Here is a 22,027-nt window from a genome sequence, read left to right as displayed (position 1 = left end):
CTTCCAGAATTTTTAAATAGATGGTTATTTCTGTACCACAAATGTTGACTACAAACATAACCCTCGGAAGCACACACTTGCACACATTTACAAATGTTGCTTTTTTCCCTCGACACACCATGGGAAACATACTGCTCATCCATATTAACCTCTGACTTGGAATACTCTTGGCTGAAAATACTTGGCAAATCAGAAATACATGCACACATACGGAAATATATATTGCTACTTCCATGCAGGGAAGGCAACACTAAACCCTAAGCATGAAATGATAATCTTTTTAAGATCACAGATTTTTTAAAGCTCATTTATTTTTATTATTTACTTGGAAAGCAGCATGAGAAATCTTTTATCCACTAGTTCACTCCGCGAATGGCAGCAACAATCAGAGCTGGGCCAGGCCAAGGCCAGGCATCTCATCAAGGCCTCCCACACGAGAGCCAGGAACCCGCGAACGTGAGCCGGCACTGCTGCTCTGCAGAGTGAACACACGCAGGAAGCCGCATCAGAAGCAGAGGCAGAGCGCTCTGAAAAATGGGAAGCAGGTGCCACAAGACCCGACCCCACAGTCCATCACACACACTCAGGGGGACTCCACGGAACAGACACTACACAGCAGACACGTCGGCCTCATAACATTGTACCTCGTGAACTATAAGGGACTACACCTAAGTCTTCTGGAAGTAGCTCCAATGCATCAATGTGCACCAAATTAAAGCTGAGAAGATGAAAAACATCAACCCCTTTAGAACAACAAACAACTCCATGGGAACAGACACTGCACTGAAAACAACCGCACTTCCTGAAGCAGCTAGGGAGAAGGAGGCACAGCTGCACGCCTCTCCCAGTCACAGGTGCTCTTCTGCTATCTGCACCCAGCCTAAGGACCCACGGCCCCCAGAGAACCTCACTTACACTTGAGAGAGAACAAAAGGGCAAACCACGTCTTCTTGTCACTACGCAAACTGCTAAGACATCACCCATCCCGCTGCGGGGTGGGCAGGGAGCGGGCTCTTCGGAAGCCCCCAGGGTTCCATGGCGCACACCTGAGAATGGCTACTCCCTGACCGCAGGCTCAGTGTTCTTCTCCTGACCCTCGCAGACTTACAGGTCTCCATGCCTTCATCGTCGTCGTCGGCCACGGGCTTGTCATAGGATTTGTCGATGGCCGCCCGGAAGCTCTCGTTGCAGCCCCTTCCTCGGATGATGCGCGGCCGTGGGCGGTGGAAAGGAATGTCCCCGTTGAGGGTCGCCTCGGCCACGGCCGTCTGCAGGCTCTCCAGGGAGCTGGACTTCTTCAGGCCCAGGGAGGGCCCCACGTCTCTGCTGGGGGAGCCTTGAAGGTCAACAGGAAAGAGTGTCAGTGCATGCCAGGTGTGAAGCCTGCACACCCAGGCGTCTACATACGGGGAGGACGCGGGGGACATCAACAGTTCACTCAGTGACAAATGCTGGAACATGGACGGTAAAGAGCTAATGGGTACATTGAGTCACAGCCGCTGAGTACCCTGGATCCAAAGTGCTTGGGACCAGAGGCAGGTCGGGCCTCTGCGTTTTTCAAATTTTGCAATAATTACTCTACAGGCTGAGCATCCCTAACCCCAAAAATCCAAACCCCAAAAGGCTTCAAAATCGGAAACTTCAGAACGTGTTGGCACTGGAAACGCTTCAGACTGGGAGCACTGCGGCATTCTGAGGTTCACATCAGAGAAGTCTGACCTGAAGTTACTGAATTTCTCGCACAGATTGTATCTGTCTTCTCTGTTTGTACTACTAGGAAGCACTCTCTGTCATTAGTTTCTACTTCTGTCCTAACAGAGAATTTTTTGGCAAACACTTTCGCTCCAAATCTTATGAATAACCTCAAAGAATCAGAAAAGGCCAGAAAGTCATCTGTGAAAAAAAAAAAAAAAATGGTGAGAAAGACCAGACAGACATGCATTGGAGAGCTGAGCTTGTTCACTTCATGGAGAGAGCTCTGGGGCAGCTGAGGACCGTCTGCACCAGCAGCAGAGGTGAGGCCCTCCCTCAGGACACAGCGGATCCACAACCCTGCCTGCCTAAGGCCAGGGAGCATGGGTGGGGGTCCTGTCACCAAGACAATCAGGGCTTCCGGCCCCAGGCACAAACCCAAACTCTCACACACACCAGGAGAGGAGACCAAAGAACAGATCTGAGTTCTTGCAGCTCCAGGCCTGGGAAGAAGGCCTGTTTACAGAACAGGCGACAGACAGAAGGAAGAAGATGTAGCAACTGCCAAGGATGTAGGGGGATTCAGGAAATTCAAAACCAGGCTCTCATTCTTGCCGACCTGGGGCAGAAAGGCCTGCGATAATAATACCAACAGAACCAAGCCTTGAAGGCAATCAAAGCCGATTTCTTTAACCCAGTGCGACGGCCTCATCCATCAGCGCCCAAATTGGCGCTCGGGGAGGCTAATTTGGCCTCTCGGTGACTGGAACACCAGCTCTGCACCAGCACCTGGGCAGCCCCGGTTCCAACGGTGGGTCTTCCCTTACGCTGTTAAAAAGACAGATGAAAACACGGACTAAATAGTTCATCTCTACATGGGGTCATCAGCCCATATGTTGATCAATAATTAAGGAGTAGCCTTGTCATGTTATTAGCTGCAAGACAAATCGTTGTGACATGGGCTTTCCATAGCTCAGAGTACAAGACAGAAGGAAAATTAAATCATGAGCGTCAAAACAAGACTTATCTTCTTGGGGTTCATTTACATAACATCTCTCGTCTAATTTTCACAATGGGGTAGCAGCTTTAATAAGCACAGATATGATGAAAAGGTATAATACGGAGAGGGTGGTGGTGTAGCACAGCCAGAAAGAAACTGGGTGAGGCTCTCGCGTCCCAACTGTAGTGCCCGGGTTCGAGTCCGGGCTCCACTGCCGACTCCAGGTTCCTGCCAATGCAGACCCGGGGAGGCAGCAGGATTGTTTCCATGTCACCCACATGGGAGATCTGGATTGAGTCTGCAAATATTTGGGGAATGAACCATCAGATGGCAGATCTCTACCCAACACACATCCCACCACTGCCTGTCAAATGGATGAGTTAAAATTTCAGAAGAGATAAAGTAACAAGGGCAGATAAATGACTCTAGTGAAGAAACGGCACTTTGTGAATTATTATGCTGGGAAGACAAGGATGATGTAGTTTTCTTCATATAAGGGTTTGTACATATTTCATTATTTTTTGATAAAACTACACATGGAATATTACTTTCAAGGAAATAAATCGAATTTTTCTCTTGATAGCACTGTAACACTGGAAAAGCTCATTTTCCAAAATTCTTCATAGAAGTCAGGAAAATGATTTTGTTGCAAAGAACTAAATACAAAAATCAGGAACCAAACACAGCAGGAAAAGACCATCCCTGGGCAGGGATTTTCACCCCATACTTCCCAGATTTAGCACCGAGATCTCATCCCGGATACATTAGGCTAGAATTTTCAAAGTTTACCAGATGCATCTGAGTTCCATAAACATGCAGGAGGCAAATATTTAGAGCTTCCTTGCCTCCACCAAGGACACAAGTGTACCTGAGTACATGTGTGCATGTTTGTACACGCGTGTACGTGTCGATAAGCATGTTCCGTGTTCATGTGTCTTATCTCCAGTAAAGATTTCCCAGTCACAATCAAGATTATTATAAAAGCTAAGCTCTTTACGAAGTCAGCTTAGACTTACGAGCGTGTTAATAATTTCAGAAGTGCTCCTCAGCATACACACCGGCAAATCTGATCAGAAAAGCCGGGATGAAGCCGAACTCAATGAGCAGCGCAAGCTGCGACATGGACTAGAGAGCTGACCTCCCCTAAATCCATGACATCACCATAAAACATCTGGGCAAAGCGCCAGTCGCTGCTGGTGGTGGGTGCTGGGCTCACGGGAAGCCCATCAACCACTCTCCAGACAAGATCTTCACGACAACTTGCACAAACTGCTGGCACCTGTCGCTTACGGATCCACAAGGATCTGCAGCCTGCAGACTGTGCTGGGACACAGCCACACCCATTCATTCCCGTATCACAATGCTGACTCCAAGCTACAGCACTGGAGGCAGGGAGCTGCAACAGAGACCCCACCGCCCACCAGACCTAAGGTCCTTCAGACACAAAATCCAGACGTGTGACCCACAACGCGAGTGTCACACAAGGAGGTGCCGTATCTGTCAGTAAAACTGACAAAGGCTGGTTTATTTACTTTCATTTGATTTGAAAGGCAGAGAGAGAGAGAGAGAGAGAGAGAGCGAGCGAGCTCTCCCATCTGCTGGTTCACTTCCCAAATGCCTGCTACAGCAAGGGCTGGTTCAGACCAAAGCCAGGAGCTGAGAACTTCATTCAGGTCTTCCATGTGGGTGGCAGGAATCCAGTATTTGAGCCAAGTATTTGACAGACGAGAGGGAGACAGGAGGGAGGAAGACAGGAAGGCAGCCAGGGAGGGCAGGCGAGCGGGCAGAGAGAAGGGAAGTGGAGGATGTCTTCTACCAGGGGCTCGGGAGATGGACTCCATTCTAGCGAGAAAGGCTCCCAGGCCACACAGATGACCTGTGCTGAAATGCACATGACTCTCCCCCAAGCCCTTGGGAATAAAAACGGCAAAGACATGATGGTCTTGGAAATTCAAAGACAGGAACACACGGGACAATCTCCTCAGTGTCTAATGCTGAGTGGGGGAGGATCCAGTTTAGATATTTTATCCACGCAGATTTAAACTCAGCAGGTCCAAAAGCACTCTGGAGTCTATGTCATCATTTTTTGTCCCAATTTTGTTTGGTGGCAGAGATTACTTATGGAGCAGAAACAAAATAACTCTTTATTTAATATCTCAAACATAAAAATACCAGTTGGATTAGATTTTCATGAAAAAATTTCTAAAAAAACTACAAGCTTTTAGTTTAAAATCTGGATATCACTGTTATTCTCAAAATAATCTCAAGAAATTACGCTTTTCCTTGTAGTAGCTCTGAGTGAGGTGAAATAAGGAGAATATTTGATTTAACCAAACTGGCCTAGCACACAAAGCTATGCATTTTTAACTTAAAGAGTTCAATTTGGTTTGCAGCAATATTAACACGGGTAGGAAATACCAACTAATAAAAACCCCAGAAATTACTGTTTTACATATATGAACTATCAAGCCATGTTGTTCTTTAACCTTTGTTAGAATTTCAATGCATTTTTAAGTTCGATAAGAGAAAGAACCAATTAGCAGAGGCTGAGGCCACACTTAATTGCGTTCCAACATAGTTAATCTTATGATTCACTGGCTGTGACTTTGATAATCTATCTTTGACTCTACAGAACATGATAACGCCAACCACGTCTGCAGTAAGCCCCACTTTCATACCTGGGGTGCTCATTTTTCACGCAGGCTAAACCTGATTATGACTGTGGGTCTAAAAGGTGACTGGAAGCTCATTAGGAGTAAGTAGCATGAGGGCACTCACCCAGGCGAGCATAATTAAAATACGGTCCCAAAAATACAATAATAAATCATGAAGGCTCAAGTGCATATAGCTCCTTGTATTACACTGAAAGACTTCCCACTCATTATTTTTAGACAATAACATGAAAAGCAAATTCTACCATCTTGGAAAACCCAATTCCACATGGATAAGGATAAGACAAGCTCACAAAGGGCCGACATGGAGCTTAGGCATTCGGCAGTCACTCCCACTGCCCCGTCAATTATAACCAATTCCTGCATCTGAAATACACAGGGGGTTTTCTGAGTGACTAAGGGTGACACTAGACACTAAGCTGTGGGAGAAGGGGGGTGGGGAATGTCTCTATCCACAGTCAGCTCTCAAATCAAAATCTCCACTCTGAGAATCGCTTTCTGAAGGTCAACCTAGATGTCATATAGATACTTGAGACATCCCGTTTCCAGGACTCTGATTCTTGTTTAAACTGTGACGAAACATTCCTACACAAACGTAATTAAGAAAACCTGGGTGGTTCTTTGGTGTTCTGAAGCCACTAAATTATTTTTACATCACTGATAAATTCCTCCCATTGGAAAATTTTTTCCTCTTTTACACAATTTGATTTCCCGCAGTGAAAACATCCCGGCAGGACTGGAGGATTTCTGTTGACACGCACTGTGATTGGCAGCCCTGTAATTGTGATAAGCTCCTTGGACCATGGTTTCTATGGCAACAGCCTAGCTGTCCGTTCTTACCTGATGTCTGGTCATCCACTGTATTGAGTTTAGTCTCGTCAGCTACTGTTAAAAGGTAAATGTAGAATGGTTAGCCCAGTTAGTCCCCAAAGCTCAACATGCTGCAACCATTCCCAGACTGTGTCAGTTAGGTGACAATTCTTAGGTAACACTTCATGCAGATAACACGCAAAATCAAGCCAACATTCCTCATCCAAAACAGGAGAGGGGCGGAAAGCAGTGTCTCCATGCACACGCAGTCATCTCCTCTCAGACACGTGTGTTATTTCTGGGTTAGCATGTTGGAATTAGCCAAGGCAAGGCATCGCCCGATTCCTCCTTTATGCATACAATAAATTAATGAATGCGTTTAGTCCTGAGGTACAAACAGCCACCAGAGAAAGGCGTGAGTTACAGGTGATCAACAAGGGCTTTCAAAATCGTCGATTTATAGATATAATCGGGGTTTTTTTGGTGGATTTGTATATACACACAGGCCACCAGACTGGTGTTCAACTGAACACCTACTGACCTAATTTCCCCTACAGAAAATATTGTCAAATTATTACTGTGATTAAATGCATAATTATTAAAGCAACAGTTTGATTTTTTTCTTTAACTATTAAATAAACCTTAAGAATAGCAATGAAAAGAAGATTATCATATGGTAACCAAATTCCAGACATGGATTGAGATAATGGTTTCTCTCCAATATTTTTTTCAAAATATCCCACAACCAACCAAATACAATTTCAATGAAATTGGTTTTAAGTTGCTGAAGTGTTAAAACATGTTTTTAAAATAAAGATACATGAATATAGCATAATATACACATGTGTTTGTTTCGTTTCTCACAAGAAAACATATATATTAACATATTGCGTGTTAACATACTGCATATGTAAACACGCCACTTAGGAGTAGTACGGTTATCTCAAACTCAGAGGAAAACTAATTTTCGCCAAATTGCCATATTTCACATTTATTTTCTCTATTGCTCAGCGTAAACAGACATGTGTTGGGAACCACAATTTTATCCTGAAAGCATCTAAATCTAATTTAGATAAAGATTCATGGAGATTGTACTCACTACCTAAATCCATGCTTTTTGATTTTCGCGTTTTAACGAAATCCAATTGACTGGCATCTGAAAACTGCTTTGTGCGCTTTTCTGACATACTCTGGCGTCCGAATCCTTCTCGTTGAAAAGCAAGAACTGGATCGACATCTGGACTCAGAGAGCTGGTGTGAAGACAAAGAGAAACACAAACCATTAACTGGAAACAGCAGATGGCCATCTAGAGCGCCCTCACACACCTGGGTCATGCGTGCACACGGGTGTGTGCTCCTCAAACACACTTCACAAAGACAGCGGCTGAACGGACAGTGCAGGCAAAGCACAGAACCGACTGCTCACTGGCAGCCACCCTTGCTCCACCTGGACTTCCCCTCTCTCCTCTACTTCCTTCTCTTGAATTCTTAAACCTGTTTAACAACACAGCAGCATTTCTAGGTGATCATATCAAAGGAGCCTGGGCCGGCACCGCGGCGCAATAGGCTAATCCTCCGCCTAGCGGCGCCGGCACACCAGGTTCTACTCCCGGTCGGGGCGCTGGATTCTATCCCGGTTGCCCCTCTTCCAGGCCAGCTCTCTGCTGTGGCCAGGGAGTGCAGTGGAGGATGGCCCAAGTGCTTGGGCCCTGCACCCCATGGGAGACCAGGAGAAGCACCTGGCTCCTGCCGTGGGATCAGCACAGTGCACCGGCCATGGTGGCCATTGGAGGGCAAACCAAGGGCAAAGGAAGACCTTTCTCTCTGTCTCTCTCTCTCTCTGTCCACTCTGCCTGTAAAAAATTTAAAAAAAAAAAAAAAAATGGGAGCCTGATATTGTCCAGACCTTGGGTGAGCAGAATATTTGGGAAGATATTATATGAAACATGATATATTATATACACATCCTGGGAACGAGTGTCAACTCAATAGAACGTTCAGCAAGGATGAATTCTAGCCCTCATATTGTCTTTATGTCATGTTTAAGAAAAAAAAAAAAAACAAATAACAAACCATCTAGCAGCACGGTGCTGCATGAGGCTGAAGTTTCTCTAACATTCAGTCAAGGAAGAAGAAATGAATTTACCAAAGCTTCCCGAGAACAAAGGTGCTGGGCTGGGCACCCGGGTCAAAACAACTGAGTAAGAAACAAGCCCTGCAACCCCCTGAATTCCTAAGAAAACAAGAAAGCAGAAGCCGAGACAGACGCTGGGGATGCACAGATGAGAGGGAGCCGGGGGAAGTGTGACTAAGTGTAGGCGACATTTGATGGGGCGACAGCACCACAGCGGCTCAAGCTCGGGCGACAGGAAGCATATGGGCGCTGGCTGGTGGCAGGGTACGCGCTGCACAGCTCTCCAGGGAAAGTGGCTGCAGACAGCACAGAATCTCTACTTGTAAGAATCTGAGACAGAGCCAAGAAGCACCAGCAGGGCTGCGGGCACTACGCGTACTGGGACAATGGCCAAGTGTGAGGAGGCCACTGCACAGCTGACCAACCCCTCAGAACGGACCCCAGCCTCCCGCGTGTCTGATGGGAACAAGGTACCCTCGCCCTCCACAGCCCACTGAGGATCACCACGCACGCATGTGGAAGGACAGAGCTGGAGGCTGAAACCCCACAGCAACCGTCTGTCCCTGAACGGTCGCTGGCTCTGGGCACCTAAGCCAGGAGTTAGGAAAAAGAGGGTGCCCAGAACAGCGCCGTGCCCTGGGGTTACAGGATCTCAAATGTCAGCCCAGGCGTCTCCCCAGGCTAGCGATGAAGACGACAACGCCTCACCCACCGTCAGAAGCTCCAGGGAGCAGCCCAGGGCAAAGGGTAGGAGACGCCGCCAACCACAGGCCACGAGCAGTGAGGTATCACTGAATGCAGACCACCTCAACGGATCACAGTAACACAACTACCGGGACGGGAACCTGCAGTCCCTGGGAGCACGGCAGGGGCTCGGACAAGCCTCCTCTACCCTCCCCTGCACGGAGGGAGCAGGGCCCCTCGGGAGGCAGGCCGGGCGCAGGGGCCTCCGAACTTCAGGCAACCATTTTGCAAGGGCACGCGCAGGCCGAGTCAACACGGCACAGTGAGCCTTCCTTGAATTCTGACACCCGAGCACCTTGACTTCCTCAGCTGAGACCAGGGAAACTGTGCACAGGCAGTCCAAGGATGACCTGTGCTGTGCTTTTGTCAAAGATGATGATACACTGTGACAAATGTTCTCTTTGCCTTCTGTGTCAGTCTGTGGTGCTTCATCTCTACAACAGGAGGCAGGGTCCCAGGGGCCCCATCACATGTGACGCCTAGTGCTTGGCTGCACAGGGGCTGGCGCCGTGACACAGCGCGTTGAGATGCCACCGGTGAAGCTGGCATCCCGTATGGGCGCTGGGTCCTGTCCAGGCTTATCCACTTCCAATCCAGCTCCCTGCTAGTGTGACTAGGAAAGCAGCAGAAGATGGCCCAAGTGTCTGGGTCGATGCCACCCACATGGGAGACCCAGATGAAGCTCCTGGCTTTGGCCTGGTCCAGCCCAGGCTACTGCAGCCGTTTGGGGAATGAACCAGCAGATGGAATATGTCTTTTTCTATCTCTCCCTCTCTGTAATTCTGCCTTTCAAATAAATAAAATAAATCTTAAAAAAAAAAAAAACTCAGAAAAGCCAACAAAAAAGAACTTCCAGAACATATACGCCTGAGCCAAGAAATGTTCTGAAAGTGATGTGAAAATTCACATGGTGAGAACGGTGACCCCAGTTGGTAGAAATAAACGCTACACAGCGTATTTCCAATAAAAAGCAACCTTTTGTATCTCGGAAGTGGATCTGTCCTGCACACGCTCCATCAACTTTCGTTGCACCAAGTGCAGCACTTCAAACCCCGAGCTCCAGGAAGGCACCAAGCTCAGGGACAGGTGCGTGTGAGACCCAGTTTCCATCAAAAACGTTGGTTGAGATTTAAAAAAAAATCATTGCCATGAACATTGCCTGGAAAACCACATCTCTCACTGAAAGTGTTGCTGTTAAGGTTTCCTGTGTCGGTCAGTGGGTAGAGAGAAGTCTATGCTACCAGTTCCCAAACAAGAAGCACACCCATCTCACATACCTGCCCTCCCACCACCACACAGGGAGCTGGAGCCACACACCACTGAAAACGTCCAACAAGCCGGGGAGTTATTAAGTCTTAAAATAAGTAAATATTCCTAAACCATGACATAATTAATTCTTCCCTATCAATAAACCCATTAAACTAACTTCAGACACAATAAACAGTGCACGGGGCTGTTTAATGAGTTAGACTGCGGGGCTGACAGCCACTCTTTAAAAGAATGTAACCATATCCTGACCCCCAGCATTATTAAAATTCCAGTTACTAATTCTGTCTTATTGCTCTTTTGTTTGCATAACATTCTCATGGCGGATTAGGGAGATCTTGTCCGAGTGAACGGCCGCCACGCTGCACTGTGATTCCCAACAGCTGCCGCTGTCGGCACAACCCTCTGCCTCCCGGGGTCACTGCCAGACTCCCCGCACTGCCCTCACACAGGTCCTCACCTTTCCACTAGGGCCCTGTGGGCAAACGAGCGGCACAACCAGTGGTTTCTGTATTCTCACCAGCGTCGTGTCTTATAAGGCCGCACATGGACCTGGCTCCTGGGACCGCTCCCACCCACGCTCTCATCCTGCTGACGGCTCCCTAAGACCCACACGGCCGGCACCAAACCCCGCTGTCTTAGACAGCAGCCGCGGCAGGCAGTGCAGCAGCACCCGTGTTTGCTTTGCAGAGCAGCCCCTGGATGTGCGGCCAAGAAACTCACGGCACGACAGGCCAAGAGCACGCGGAATGGAGGGCACCGCTCTCTTTCAACCCTGGGTTTGCAAAAAGAGAATTTAAAAAAACTGGAGGTGAACTTTCCAAGCAGGTGGGATCATCCAAGAGGATGGGTGCAGAAACGCACAGCTAACTGGGCTGTCTCTGTGTGCTCAGAGGAGGGGACTGGAAAGTGGTTCTCTCGCTAAGATCACCCCTAGTTACTGACACCACTCCCCACCCCAGATACCTAGTACTGAACGGTGACTGCAGGCACAGAAACGAGGTGGTGAGGGGACAACGCACACATTTTAATGACCATTTTCCCAAGGCAGTCACAGAAGACCCCAGCGGAAGGGCAGCGAGGAATGCCATGCAATGCCGGACACGCTGAGCGTCTAGGGGGCACCGCCAGCAAGGCTTTACTGATGTGCAAAATGGTGAGGCAGCAAAGAGAGGTGCGGCCCATGTTCATGAGACACACCCTGGCCCCAGGACACCCAGCACTCCGCTCTGTGTGGAAGAGAGAGGGAGAAAGGCAGCAGGAGCCTGCCCCGGTCAAGATGTCGGAAGCGAGCGCAGGAGCATTTTAAACGGCGTGGTCAGAGTGTGCCAAAAGGGACCCTGAAAGTACCTCCTCCCACGGCCAGAGCCCAAGGTCATCTAACTGCTACCACCCCGTCAGAGATTGCTGAGAATTTCTTTACAGAGCAGGAAAAGTTTCTTCCAATTCACAGTGATCCAAAGTCAACAACGAACAGCAAAACGCGAAGACAAAGTGAGCAGGGCGTTTGGGTCAGGGGAAGATTTGTGTTGCTGTTTTGGCAAAAGTCCTACCTATGACCAGGGAAGGAAGAAAAGCATGGAGCAGGATGCAGAGTCGGGGTGCAGCCTTTCATCAGAAGACCAAAAATGGGGAGCAGGAGAACCCAGCCACAGGACAGGACTACACAACACCGACCGTCTGGCTCCTGGTAAACAGAAGCCAGAACGGCACCGATGAAACAAAGCTTCCCACCCCGGGAGGAGCAGCTCACCAGTCGGCCGAATCACTGATGGCAGCCTTGGCCCACGTGGCCACCTCTGTGGTCACGAAGCCCATGTCGTCGTGGGAGCTGGACGAGGACTGGTCGGAGAGCTGCGGCGGGAGCACAGGCAGCCGGTCGTCTTCGATGATGACGCTGTCGTCGTGGGACATGTTCACAGTGGGGGACAGCTGGAATTTACCTGTCCAGGGAAGACAGTGCAGACGTCACACAGAGCGCTCGCCGATGGATTTCAACACTTGGCTACCTCGGAAAAAGCCTGAACGTTCCATGTCTACCTGATGGAACACGACAGAATTCAACACATTAAAAATACAGTGTGCGTTGGGAGGGGGGGAACCCCAAGATGGCAGAAGAGCAATAGGACGGTCTGATTCAGGCTGGCAGAAATTAATATAAGAAAGTGGAGAAAGTCCAGAAGCAGGGGAAGGTGGCAGGGCAACTGCAGTGGGAGACCCTGAAAAAGCGGCAGCAACAGCCCAGACCTGCACGGAAAGTCCGACACGCAGGAAGGTGCAAGACCCAGCAGCTTGGATGGGAAGAAGCATCAGGACTGCACGGGCCTGCGTCCCTGTGGACACAGCCGAAGAGACAGCTCAGAGAACTGCACCTTCCTGGTCCAGCCCAGTGGACCTGGTGGGGGAGGGGGCGGGAAGTGTCGTGTCTCTCTCCCCTTCTCCCTGCTAGAACAGCGCCTACAGCCAGCGGTGGGAGGGCTGGTGCCGTTTTTGGACACTGTCAGGTAGAGGCCGCCCCAGCCTGTGTGTGCATACCCAGCAATTATTGCGCTCAGCCTCCACCCAGTTGGCAGGGGCAGCCACAGCAGCTAGAGAGCAACCAATGGAGATGTCTCCACCAGGCCAGCCACGCCCACCTGGCAACAGGAGGGGAAGGGGAGCCATCCCTAGGGAAGGGAAGTGCCGCCACACACCTCTTGGTACTCACTGAAGGTGCAGACATTCCACAAAGCCAGAGAGGAACAGCTCAAGGATAAAAGCCATCAAAAGAAAAAGAAAACTTCTACAAATGCCTAAAAGTAAATGCAGAAATTCAAGAAACAATAATAAGGAAGACACTATGAGGCCCCCACAGGAACACAACAACACTTCAACATTAGCATGTGAAGATGAAGATTGAGGAAATGCTGAAATGAAATTCAAAAAATTAATCCTGGGATTACTCAAAAGCATTCAGACGCAAATCCATGAACAAGAGAAAATCATATGATAATGAAAATTTTTCCCATGAACTTGAGATTTTAAAGAGAAACCAAAAGGAAATACTAGAAACGAAGAAGTCAATAGATCAAATAAAAAACACAGTGGAAATTCTTAACAACAGAGTTGGCGAAGCAGAAGACAGAATAGCCAAGCTAGAAGACAAATCTCTGGAAATTTTACAGTCAGACCAAAAACAAGAAGAAATTGGCAAACTTAAAAACAGTACTGGAGATAGATGAGATACTGAGGAGTGGACAGAGAGAAGGGCATAGAAAGCCTATTTAGGGAAATAATTACAGAAAACTTCCCTAATTTGGAGAAAGAAAGGAATGTCCAAGTGCAGAAAGCATATAGAACTCCTCACAGCTATGGCCAGGAAAGATCTTCACAACACGTTGTAGTCAAACTTTCCACAGAAAAGCCTAAGGAAAGAGAAACGCCAGATTACTTTCCGAGGCTCTCCAATTAGACTCACAGCTGACTAGCTGACTTCTTATCAGAAACCCTATAAGACAGAAGACAATGGATAGTCCAAATCTTAAAAAAACCAGAGTATTCTACCATACAAAGCTCTGATTTATGAACAAAGGTGAAATAAAGACCTTCCATTCCAAACATAAATTCAAAGAGCATGTCCCCACATGTCCAGCCTCACAAAAGATGCTAAGGATGTGCTACACACAGAAACACAGAAAGAAAGCCATCATCATGAAAGAATGGGAAGACAGAAAATCCCCCAGTAAAAGTACAAAATAAATCCAAAGTAAATGATAGGAATATTCATGGAAAAATGATGGGCAAAGTAGTTACTTATAATAGTCACCTTGAATGTAAATGGCTTCAACTCTCCAGTTAGAAGACACAGACTGGCTGAATGGGTTAAAAAACAAGATCCATCTATTTGCTGCCTACAAGAAACACACCTCACCAACAAAGATACAAGCAGACTGAAAATGAAAGGATGGAAAAATATATTCCATGCAAATGGGGGAAAGGGGGGGGGGCAGGTGTGGCCATCCTAATATCAGACAAAATAGACTTTAACACAAACATTGATAAAGGAGACAAAGAAGGATACTATGTAATGATTCAGGGATCAATACAACAGGAAGATCTGACTATAATAAATGTGTATGCAGCCAATCATAGGGCATCTGGTTATTAAAAAGAACTGTTAACAGATCTAAAAGGAGACATAGGCTCCAATATAATAGCAATGGGGGATGTGAACACCCCACTTTCATCAATGGATAGGTTAACCAGAGAGAAAGTCAACCAAGAAGCAATAGAACTAATCAACACTGTGGACCAAATGGACCGGATATCTACGGAACTTTTCACCCCACAGTGGCAGAGTACACATTCTTCTCAGCAGTGCACAGACCTTCTCCAAGACAGACCATGTCCTAGGCCATAAGCAAGTCTCAGCAAATTCCAAAAAATGAAAATCCTACCACGCACCTTCTGTGGTCACAATGGACTGAAGCACAAAACCAACAACTCAAGAATCCCCAGAACATATGAATGAACAACATGCTCCTGAATGAATAGTGGGTCATAAAAGAAATCCAAGAACTTCTGGAAACATAGGAAGATGACAATACCTCATATCGAAACTTACGGGATGCAGCAAAAGCAGTGTTAAGAGGGAAGTTTACAGCAATTAGTTCTTACATCAAAAAAATAGAAAGGCAGCAAATAAATGAGCAGTCAATGCATCTCAAGAACCTAGAAAAACAACAACAAACCAAACCCCAAATTTGTAGGAGGAAAGAAATAATTAAAATTAAGGAATAAACAAAATTGAAAGGAAAAAAATACAGAAGATCAATGAAAAGAGCTGTTTTTTTTTTTAAAATAACATTGACACATCATTGGCCCAATTGACCAAAAAAAAAAGAGGGAGAAGACCCAAATCAACAAAATCAGAGATTAAAAAGGAAATGTAACAACAGATACCACAGAAATAAAAAGAATCATCAGGAATTACTACAAAGAGCTGTATGCCAACAAATCAGGAAACATAGGAAAAATAAATTCCTGGACATATACAACCTACCTAAATTAAGCCATGAAGACACAGAAAACCTAATTAGACCCGTAACCAAGATGGAGATTGAATCAGTATCAAAGACCCTCCAAACAGAAAAGCCCAGGTCCCAACGGCTTCACTGATTAATTCTACCAGACATTTAAAGAAGAAATAATTCCAATTCTTCTCAAGCTATTCAAAGCAACTGAAAGTGAGGGAGTCCTCCCAAACCCCTTCTAGGATACCTGCATCACCTTAATTCCTAAGCCAGAAAAAGATATGACACAGAGGGTCAGTGCTGTGGTGTAGTGGTTAAAGGGACCATCTGCAGTGCTGGCATCCCATAAGAGCACCAGGTTGAGTTCTGGCTGCTCCACTTCTGACCCAGCTCTCTGCTATGGCCTGGGAATAGCAGCAGAAGATGGCCCAAGTGCTTGGGCCCTTGAACCCACATGGGAGATCCAGAAGAAGCTCCTAGCTCCTGGCTTTGGACCAGCCCAGTTCCAGCCTTTAAGGCCATTTGAGAAGTGAACCAGTTGATGGAAGACCTCTCTCACTATGTCTCTGATTCTCTGTAACTTTGCCATTCAAATGAATAAATAAATCTTAAAAAAAAAAAAAAGATACAACAAAGAAGGAGAACTATAGACCATATCCCTGATGAACTCAGATGCAAAAATCCTCAACAAAATACTAACCAACCAAATCCAACGTGTCAGAAAGATCAGTCACCTGGAGCAATTGGGATTTATCCCTGGTATGCAGAGATGGTTCAACATCTGAAAATCAATAAATGTGATAAACCACATTAACAAACTGAAACCAAAAACCCTGATTCTCTAAATAGATGTAGAGAAAGCAATTGACAAAATTCAACACCCTTCTATGATTAAAATCTTAAGTTAACTGGGTATAGAAGGAACGTTCCTCAATATAATCAAGACAATTTAGAACAGACTTATAGCCAGCTTCCTACTGAACGTGGAAAAATTAGAGGCATCCCCATTAGGATCTGGAACCAGACAAGGATGCCCACTCTCACCACTGCTATTCAGTACAGTCCTGGAAGTTTTAGCTAGAACCATTAAGCAAGAGGATACAAAGGGATACAAACAGGGAAGGAGGAAGTCCAACTATCCCTATTTGCTGATGACATGATTCTATTTATAGGGTACCCAAAAGATTCCAAGAGACTATTGGAACTCATAAAAGAGTTTGGTAAAGTAGCAAGACATAAAATCAACACACAAAAATCAATAGCCGTTGTATACACAGAAATGTCATAGCTGGGAAAGAACTTCTAAGATCAATCTCATTCACAGTAGCTACAAAAAAAAATCAAATACCTTGGAATAAATTTAACCAAGGATGTCAAAGATCTCTATGATGAGAATTACAAAGCATGAAAGAAAGAAATACAAGATACAAGAAGAATGGAAAAATCTTCCATGTTCATAGATTGGAATTATCAGTATCTTCAAAACGTCTATTCTACTGAAAGCAATTTATAGATTCAATGTGATACCAATCAAAATATCAGAGACATTCTTCTCAGATCTAGAAAAATGCTAAAATTCCTATGGAAACACAGAGACCCCGAATAGCTAAAGCAAACTTATATAACAAAAACAAAGCTGGAGGCAACACAATACCAGACCTCAAGACACACTAAAGGGGAGTTATAATCAAAACAGCCTGGCACTGGCACAAAGACAGACGTGTAGACCAATGGATAAGAACAGAAACTCCAGAATCCATGCATCTACAACCAACTTATCTTTGACAGAGGAGCAAAAATCGATCCCTGGAGCAAGGACAAAAACAACTGGTGCTTGGAAAACTGGATCTCAGCATGCAGAAGTATGGAACAAGACCCCTACATTACGCCTTATACAAAAATCCACTCAAAATGGATTGAAGACCTAAATCTACAATGTGATACCATCAAATTACTGGAGAACACTGGGGAAACTCCTTAAGAAAACAGCAGAAGAAAGACTTCTTGGAAAAGACCCCAGAAGCACAGGCAATCAAAGCCAAAATTAACAAATGGGACTACATCAAACGAGGAGCTTCTGCACTGCAAAAGAAACACACAGAAAAGTGAAGAGGCAACCGACAGAATGGGAGGAAATATTTGCAAAAAGTATGCAACTGACAAAAGATTAATGTCCAGAATCTATAAAGAGCTTAGGAAACTAAACCACCACAAAACAAACAACCTAGTATAGAAATGGGCAAAGGACCTGAACAGACACTTTTCAAGAGACGAAATTCAAATGGTCAACAGACACATGAAAAAATGCTCAGGATCACTAGCCACCAGGGAAACGCACTGCAAAACCACAATGAGGTTTCACCTCACCCCCATTAGATTGGCTCTCATACAGAAATCAACAAACAACAAATGCTGGCACAGATCTGGGGAGAAGGGTACCTTACACTGTTGAAGGGAATGTAAACTGGTACAATCACTGTGGAAGGCAGTATGGAGATAACTCAGAAATATGAAAATAGATCTACCTTATGACCCAGCCACCCCACTCCTGGGAATTGACCTAGGGGAAATGAAATTAGCAGATGAAAGAGTTATCTGAACCCCCATGTTTATTGCAGCTCAATTCACAATAGCTAAGACATGGAATCAACCAAAATGCCCATCAACTGAAGACTGGATAAAGAAATTATAGGGGCCAGCGCTATGGCGCAGCAGGTTAATCCTCCACCTGCGGCGCCTGCATCCCATATGGGTGCTGGTTCTAGTCCGGCTGCTCCTCTTTCAGTCCAGCTCTCTGATGTGGTCTGGGAAAGCAGTGGAAGATGGCCCAAGTCTTTAGGCTCCTGCACATGGGAGACCGGGAAGAAGCACCAGACTCTTCACTTCGGATCAGTGCAGTTCCGGCAGTTATGGCCAACTAGGGAGTGAACCAACAGATGAAAGACCTTTCTCTCTGTCTCTCCCTCTATATGTAACTCTACCTCTCATATAAATAAATAAAATCTTTTTTTAAAAAATTATATATACACACACTATGGAATACTATGCAGCAGTAAAATAAAAGAAATCCTATCATTTGCAACAAAATGGATGCAACTAGAAACCATTATACTTACTAAAATAAGCCAGTCACAAAAAGACAAACACCATATGGTCTCTCTGATCTGTGGTAACTAACACAGTACTTAAAATGTAATATATAGGAGACAAACTCACACTCTGAAACGTGATGATTTTGAACAGCCCTTCCCTTTGTTTGGTTTTGCTGTTTTCTTCTTTTTTGTTCTTTATACTAATCAGTGAATGCTCTACTTAGTGTAGGATTAATCTTTTGAGTATAAAAATTAACTGAAAATTGATCTCTGTAAAAAGTAAGAACGGGAAAGGAAGAGGGAGGAGGAAGGCAGGAGTATGTATGGGAGGGAGGTGGCAGGGGAAGAATCCTCATGTTCCCAAATCTGTATATATTCAATTCATGAAGTTGTATTCCTTAAACTAAATTTTAGGAAATACCTAAAAAAAAGATACATGGTAAAAAGATACAAAAGTAAGAAAATTTAAAATTTTTTAAAAAAGGGGGGGGGGGGGGAGGGGGTTCTGGGCCAGTGCCATGGCTCACTTGGTTAATCCTACACCTGAGGTGCTGGCATCCTATATGGGCACCGGGTTCTAGTCCCGGCTGCCTCTCTTCCAGTCTAGCTCTCTGCTGTGGACCGAGAGGGTGGCAGAGGATGGCCCAAGTGTTCGGGCCCCTGCACCCACATGGGAGACCAGGAGGAAGCACCTGGCTCCTGGCTTCAGAGTGGTGCAGCGCCGGCCGTAGCAGTCATTTGGGGGGTGAACCAATGGAAGGAAGACCTTTCTCTCTGTCTCTCTCTCTCTGTCTATAACTTTCCCTGTCAAATATATATATATATATATATAAATATATATATATATATATATATATATACACACACACACACATAAAGGGTTCTGAATTTATTTATTTTCACTTTATTTGAATGGCAAAGAGACAGAGATTTTCCATCCTTTGGTTCACCTACCAAATGCCAAAGGCATCTGAACTGGTGGGAGGGACCCAAGTCCACAAGCCACCACCTGCTGCCTCCCAAGGTACACACGAGCAGGATGCTGGAGTCAGGAGTCCAGCTGGGACTTGTACCCAGGTACTCCCAAACGGGATGCTGGTGTTGCAGACTTGACCATGGTGCAAATGCCTAGTCTAAATGTAGCACCCTTATTCTCCAGGAATGTGTCCCCAAAGGGTTTCAAATCAATTACTACCCATGATGTCACAGCTACACACATCAGGGCGGCACATGGAGCCCGTCCCCGGCTGTAAGCTTCTGAGAGCCACAGATGATCTGTAACACATCTTCTCATGCAAGATTCCAGAGATTCCAGTTGTAAACGTGCTTTGAGAAATTTTGCCTGGGAGCGCGGAGGAGGGCTGCTGACCTGAGTGCTACGTGCGCTGGTTCATCAGGCAACTACTAGACACCAGGCAGCTGCTCTCAGGATAGATGCCTGCCTGCAGGGAAGCAGAGAGGCAAGGAGGCCGGAACCCTTCACCAGTGCCAACATCAGAGCTGGGTTCTCCAGGACGAGTGCTGGAAGAGGGGAGGACACTGACTCCAGCCACGACCACCATCACTAAGTGCATGGGGGCGGCGGGCACTCAGAGAGGCAAGGCCCACAGTGCTCAGGCCACGGCCCGGGAGCCTGAAGCTTCCGGCCGTTCAAGGCAGGCAGGACTTGGCCCTCTTGGTGCAGAGGCACAGCCACAGCTGTCCACACTGACAAGTCTCCCAGTGGAAAATCGGCTCAGGTGCACAGGATGGCATGACAGGTGTCTACATTCCACAGCCTTGCCAGGCCTTCACTCCTTACGGATAAAGCTGAGCGTCCACACGTCGCTTCCTCCCCAGATCCTGTGCCACGCTTCCCCTGAGCCAAGCTGTGCTGATGAGGCGCTGGTCCCCGGGCTGCCTTGGGAGAGGCCACACTCAGCATACACCCCAGCGAGAGGAGGGCCTGCCGGCCGGTTCCCCACAAGACAAGCAGCACCCACTGCTTCCCTGTGCCCCTGACAGGTGGGTGGGAAACTCAGGTCCAGTCTCCAAACCCAGCAATCAGGTCAGCTCTGCCCAAGCCCTCTCAATTCTCAGGGTACTTTAAGAAGTCTGGAAAATGGAATGAAGAGAGTGTATCCTGGTTCAAAAAAAAAAAAAAAAATTGTAATCCGTGCATAGCTTTTTTTCAGAACACACATTTTCCACAAACTCTTTCAAGACACTTCTTCCACATGGGCAGTGTACTCACCAGGAAGAGTGGGCCCTTGGCCCCAGGGACACTGAGGGAAGACACAACTACATCTCGTACTAAGCTGCTTCAGTCAGTGCAGCTCCTTCTTTAAGGCATCTACACCTGGCATAGCCCAAAAACAAAACCTCCGAGAGTGACTACGCCTGCACGGAGCCCCCTAGACAAGTCCCCTCAACTGCTCAACCAACTTCCAGGAATGCGAAAGGGAAACCAGTCAGTAGCCTGTGGAGGAGCGGAACAATGACACACAAACCGACTGTTCACTGAACATTATTCAGTGGGAAATGTAGATAGAACCAACCCCAGGCGTGGTACCAGAATTGAGGCCACACTGGCCACTGACATGACTCAAACCCAAAGCAAGAGTAAAATTCCATTTCTCCATGTCCACACACGTTCCAACATGAAGAAAAACCCACTGCAAACTCATGGACACACAGCCTGCGGAGCTCTCTTCTGAAACACATACAAGACATTCCAGTTCTGCTTCCCCTCTCCAGAAACAAGGACTGGCAGGGACATGAAGTTTCTAAGATCCCAAAGCTGAACTTGGAAGCAAGCCTGCTGGCTACTATGGCAGCTATACTTACTAGGGTTTTTGCTGCTATTATTAAGAGAGCATGGCAACCAGAAAATACAAGGAAGACAGCCTAGGTAATCGCCCCACAATGCACTTGCTGATGGCTGTCCAAGAACACTCATTCAAAACCCAAAATTCCGTCCAAACAGTTGACACTGTGCGAACTCTTGCCTTTGGTCATGATTCTGGCTGACCCCCACCAAAAGCTAAGGAGACCGATCAGGTTTGAGTCACGTGGGACAAGAGACACAGAGAAACTCACACCCAAACTTGGCTGGGCAGCTCAGGAAGGGTGCACCTTCCTTCAGGCCCCCACTTTTCTAAACAAGGAGGGGTGCAGGCTGGAGCCGGCGAGCATGGAGGCCGTTTGCAAGCATTCACCTCTCTAACTTCCCCTTCCCGGAGGCTTTAGGTTCTGAGACCAGTGAGCACCTCTGCCCGAAGGCGTGGGCACTCAGCACTGACATTGATCAGCTAATAGTCCTCATGGCACCTCGGCATTCCTGAGAGGGCAGCTTGTAGGAAACCACCTAAAGCGAAACAACACCAGACCCCACACGAGCTCTTGGGACTTCGTTTTCCTCTGTTAGTAAGCACGTGCCACTGAGGACATCCGATGTCCTTCCATCGCAAAGCCAGCTCCTGTTGGGTGATTTTTCAGAAGCCTCCCCACTGGGATATGTTCCCACAGAACGGGATTGCAAGACCTGAACGTCCCCAGGGCTCCAGAGTCCTACGAGGAGAAAATCTATGTGAAAACATGCGCTCCTCACATAGCCCCTCACTTCT

General features: G+C 46.7%; 1 protein-coding gene across 13 annotated transcripts in view; it reads right to left on the bottom strand.

Annotated features, from left to right (window-relative positions):
- PARD3 (par-3 family cell polarity regulator) overlaps positions 1-22,027 on the bottom strand; it is a 528,240-nt gene that overhangs the window by 189,409 nt on the left and 316,804 nt on the right. For 6 of the 13 annotated variants that reach the window (XM_062211210.1, XM_062211216.1, XM_062211204.1 and 3 more), the window contains 4 exons: positions 12,072-12,261; positions 7,274-7,425; positions 6,205-6,249; positions 1,109-1,336 (listed from right to left, as the gene is read on the bottom strand). In XM_062211210.1, coding sequence (XP_062067194.1) covers positions 1,109-1,336; positions 6,205-6,249; positions 7,274-7,425; positions 12,072-12,261 — 615 coding nt within the window. The remainder of the gene's footprint in view (positions 1-1,108; positions 1,337-6,204; positions 6,250-7,273; positions 7,426-12,071; positions 12,262-22,027) is intronic. The other 7 variants (XM_062211209.1, XM_062211211.1, XM_062211214.1 and 4 more) reach the window with 5 other exon arrangements.

Source organism: Lepus europaeus, chromosome 14 (genome assembly GCF_033115175.1).
Source record: "Lepus europaeus isolate LE1 chromosome 14, mLepTim1.pri, whole genome shotgun sequence".
Classification (NCBI taxonomy): Eukaryota; Metazoa; Chordata; class Mammalia; order Lagomorpha; family Leporidae; genus Lepus; species Lepus europaeus.
The sequence above is the reverse complement of the archived record's forward strand: the minus strand, read 5'-3'. Positions and strand labels throughout refer to the sequence as shown.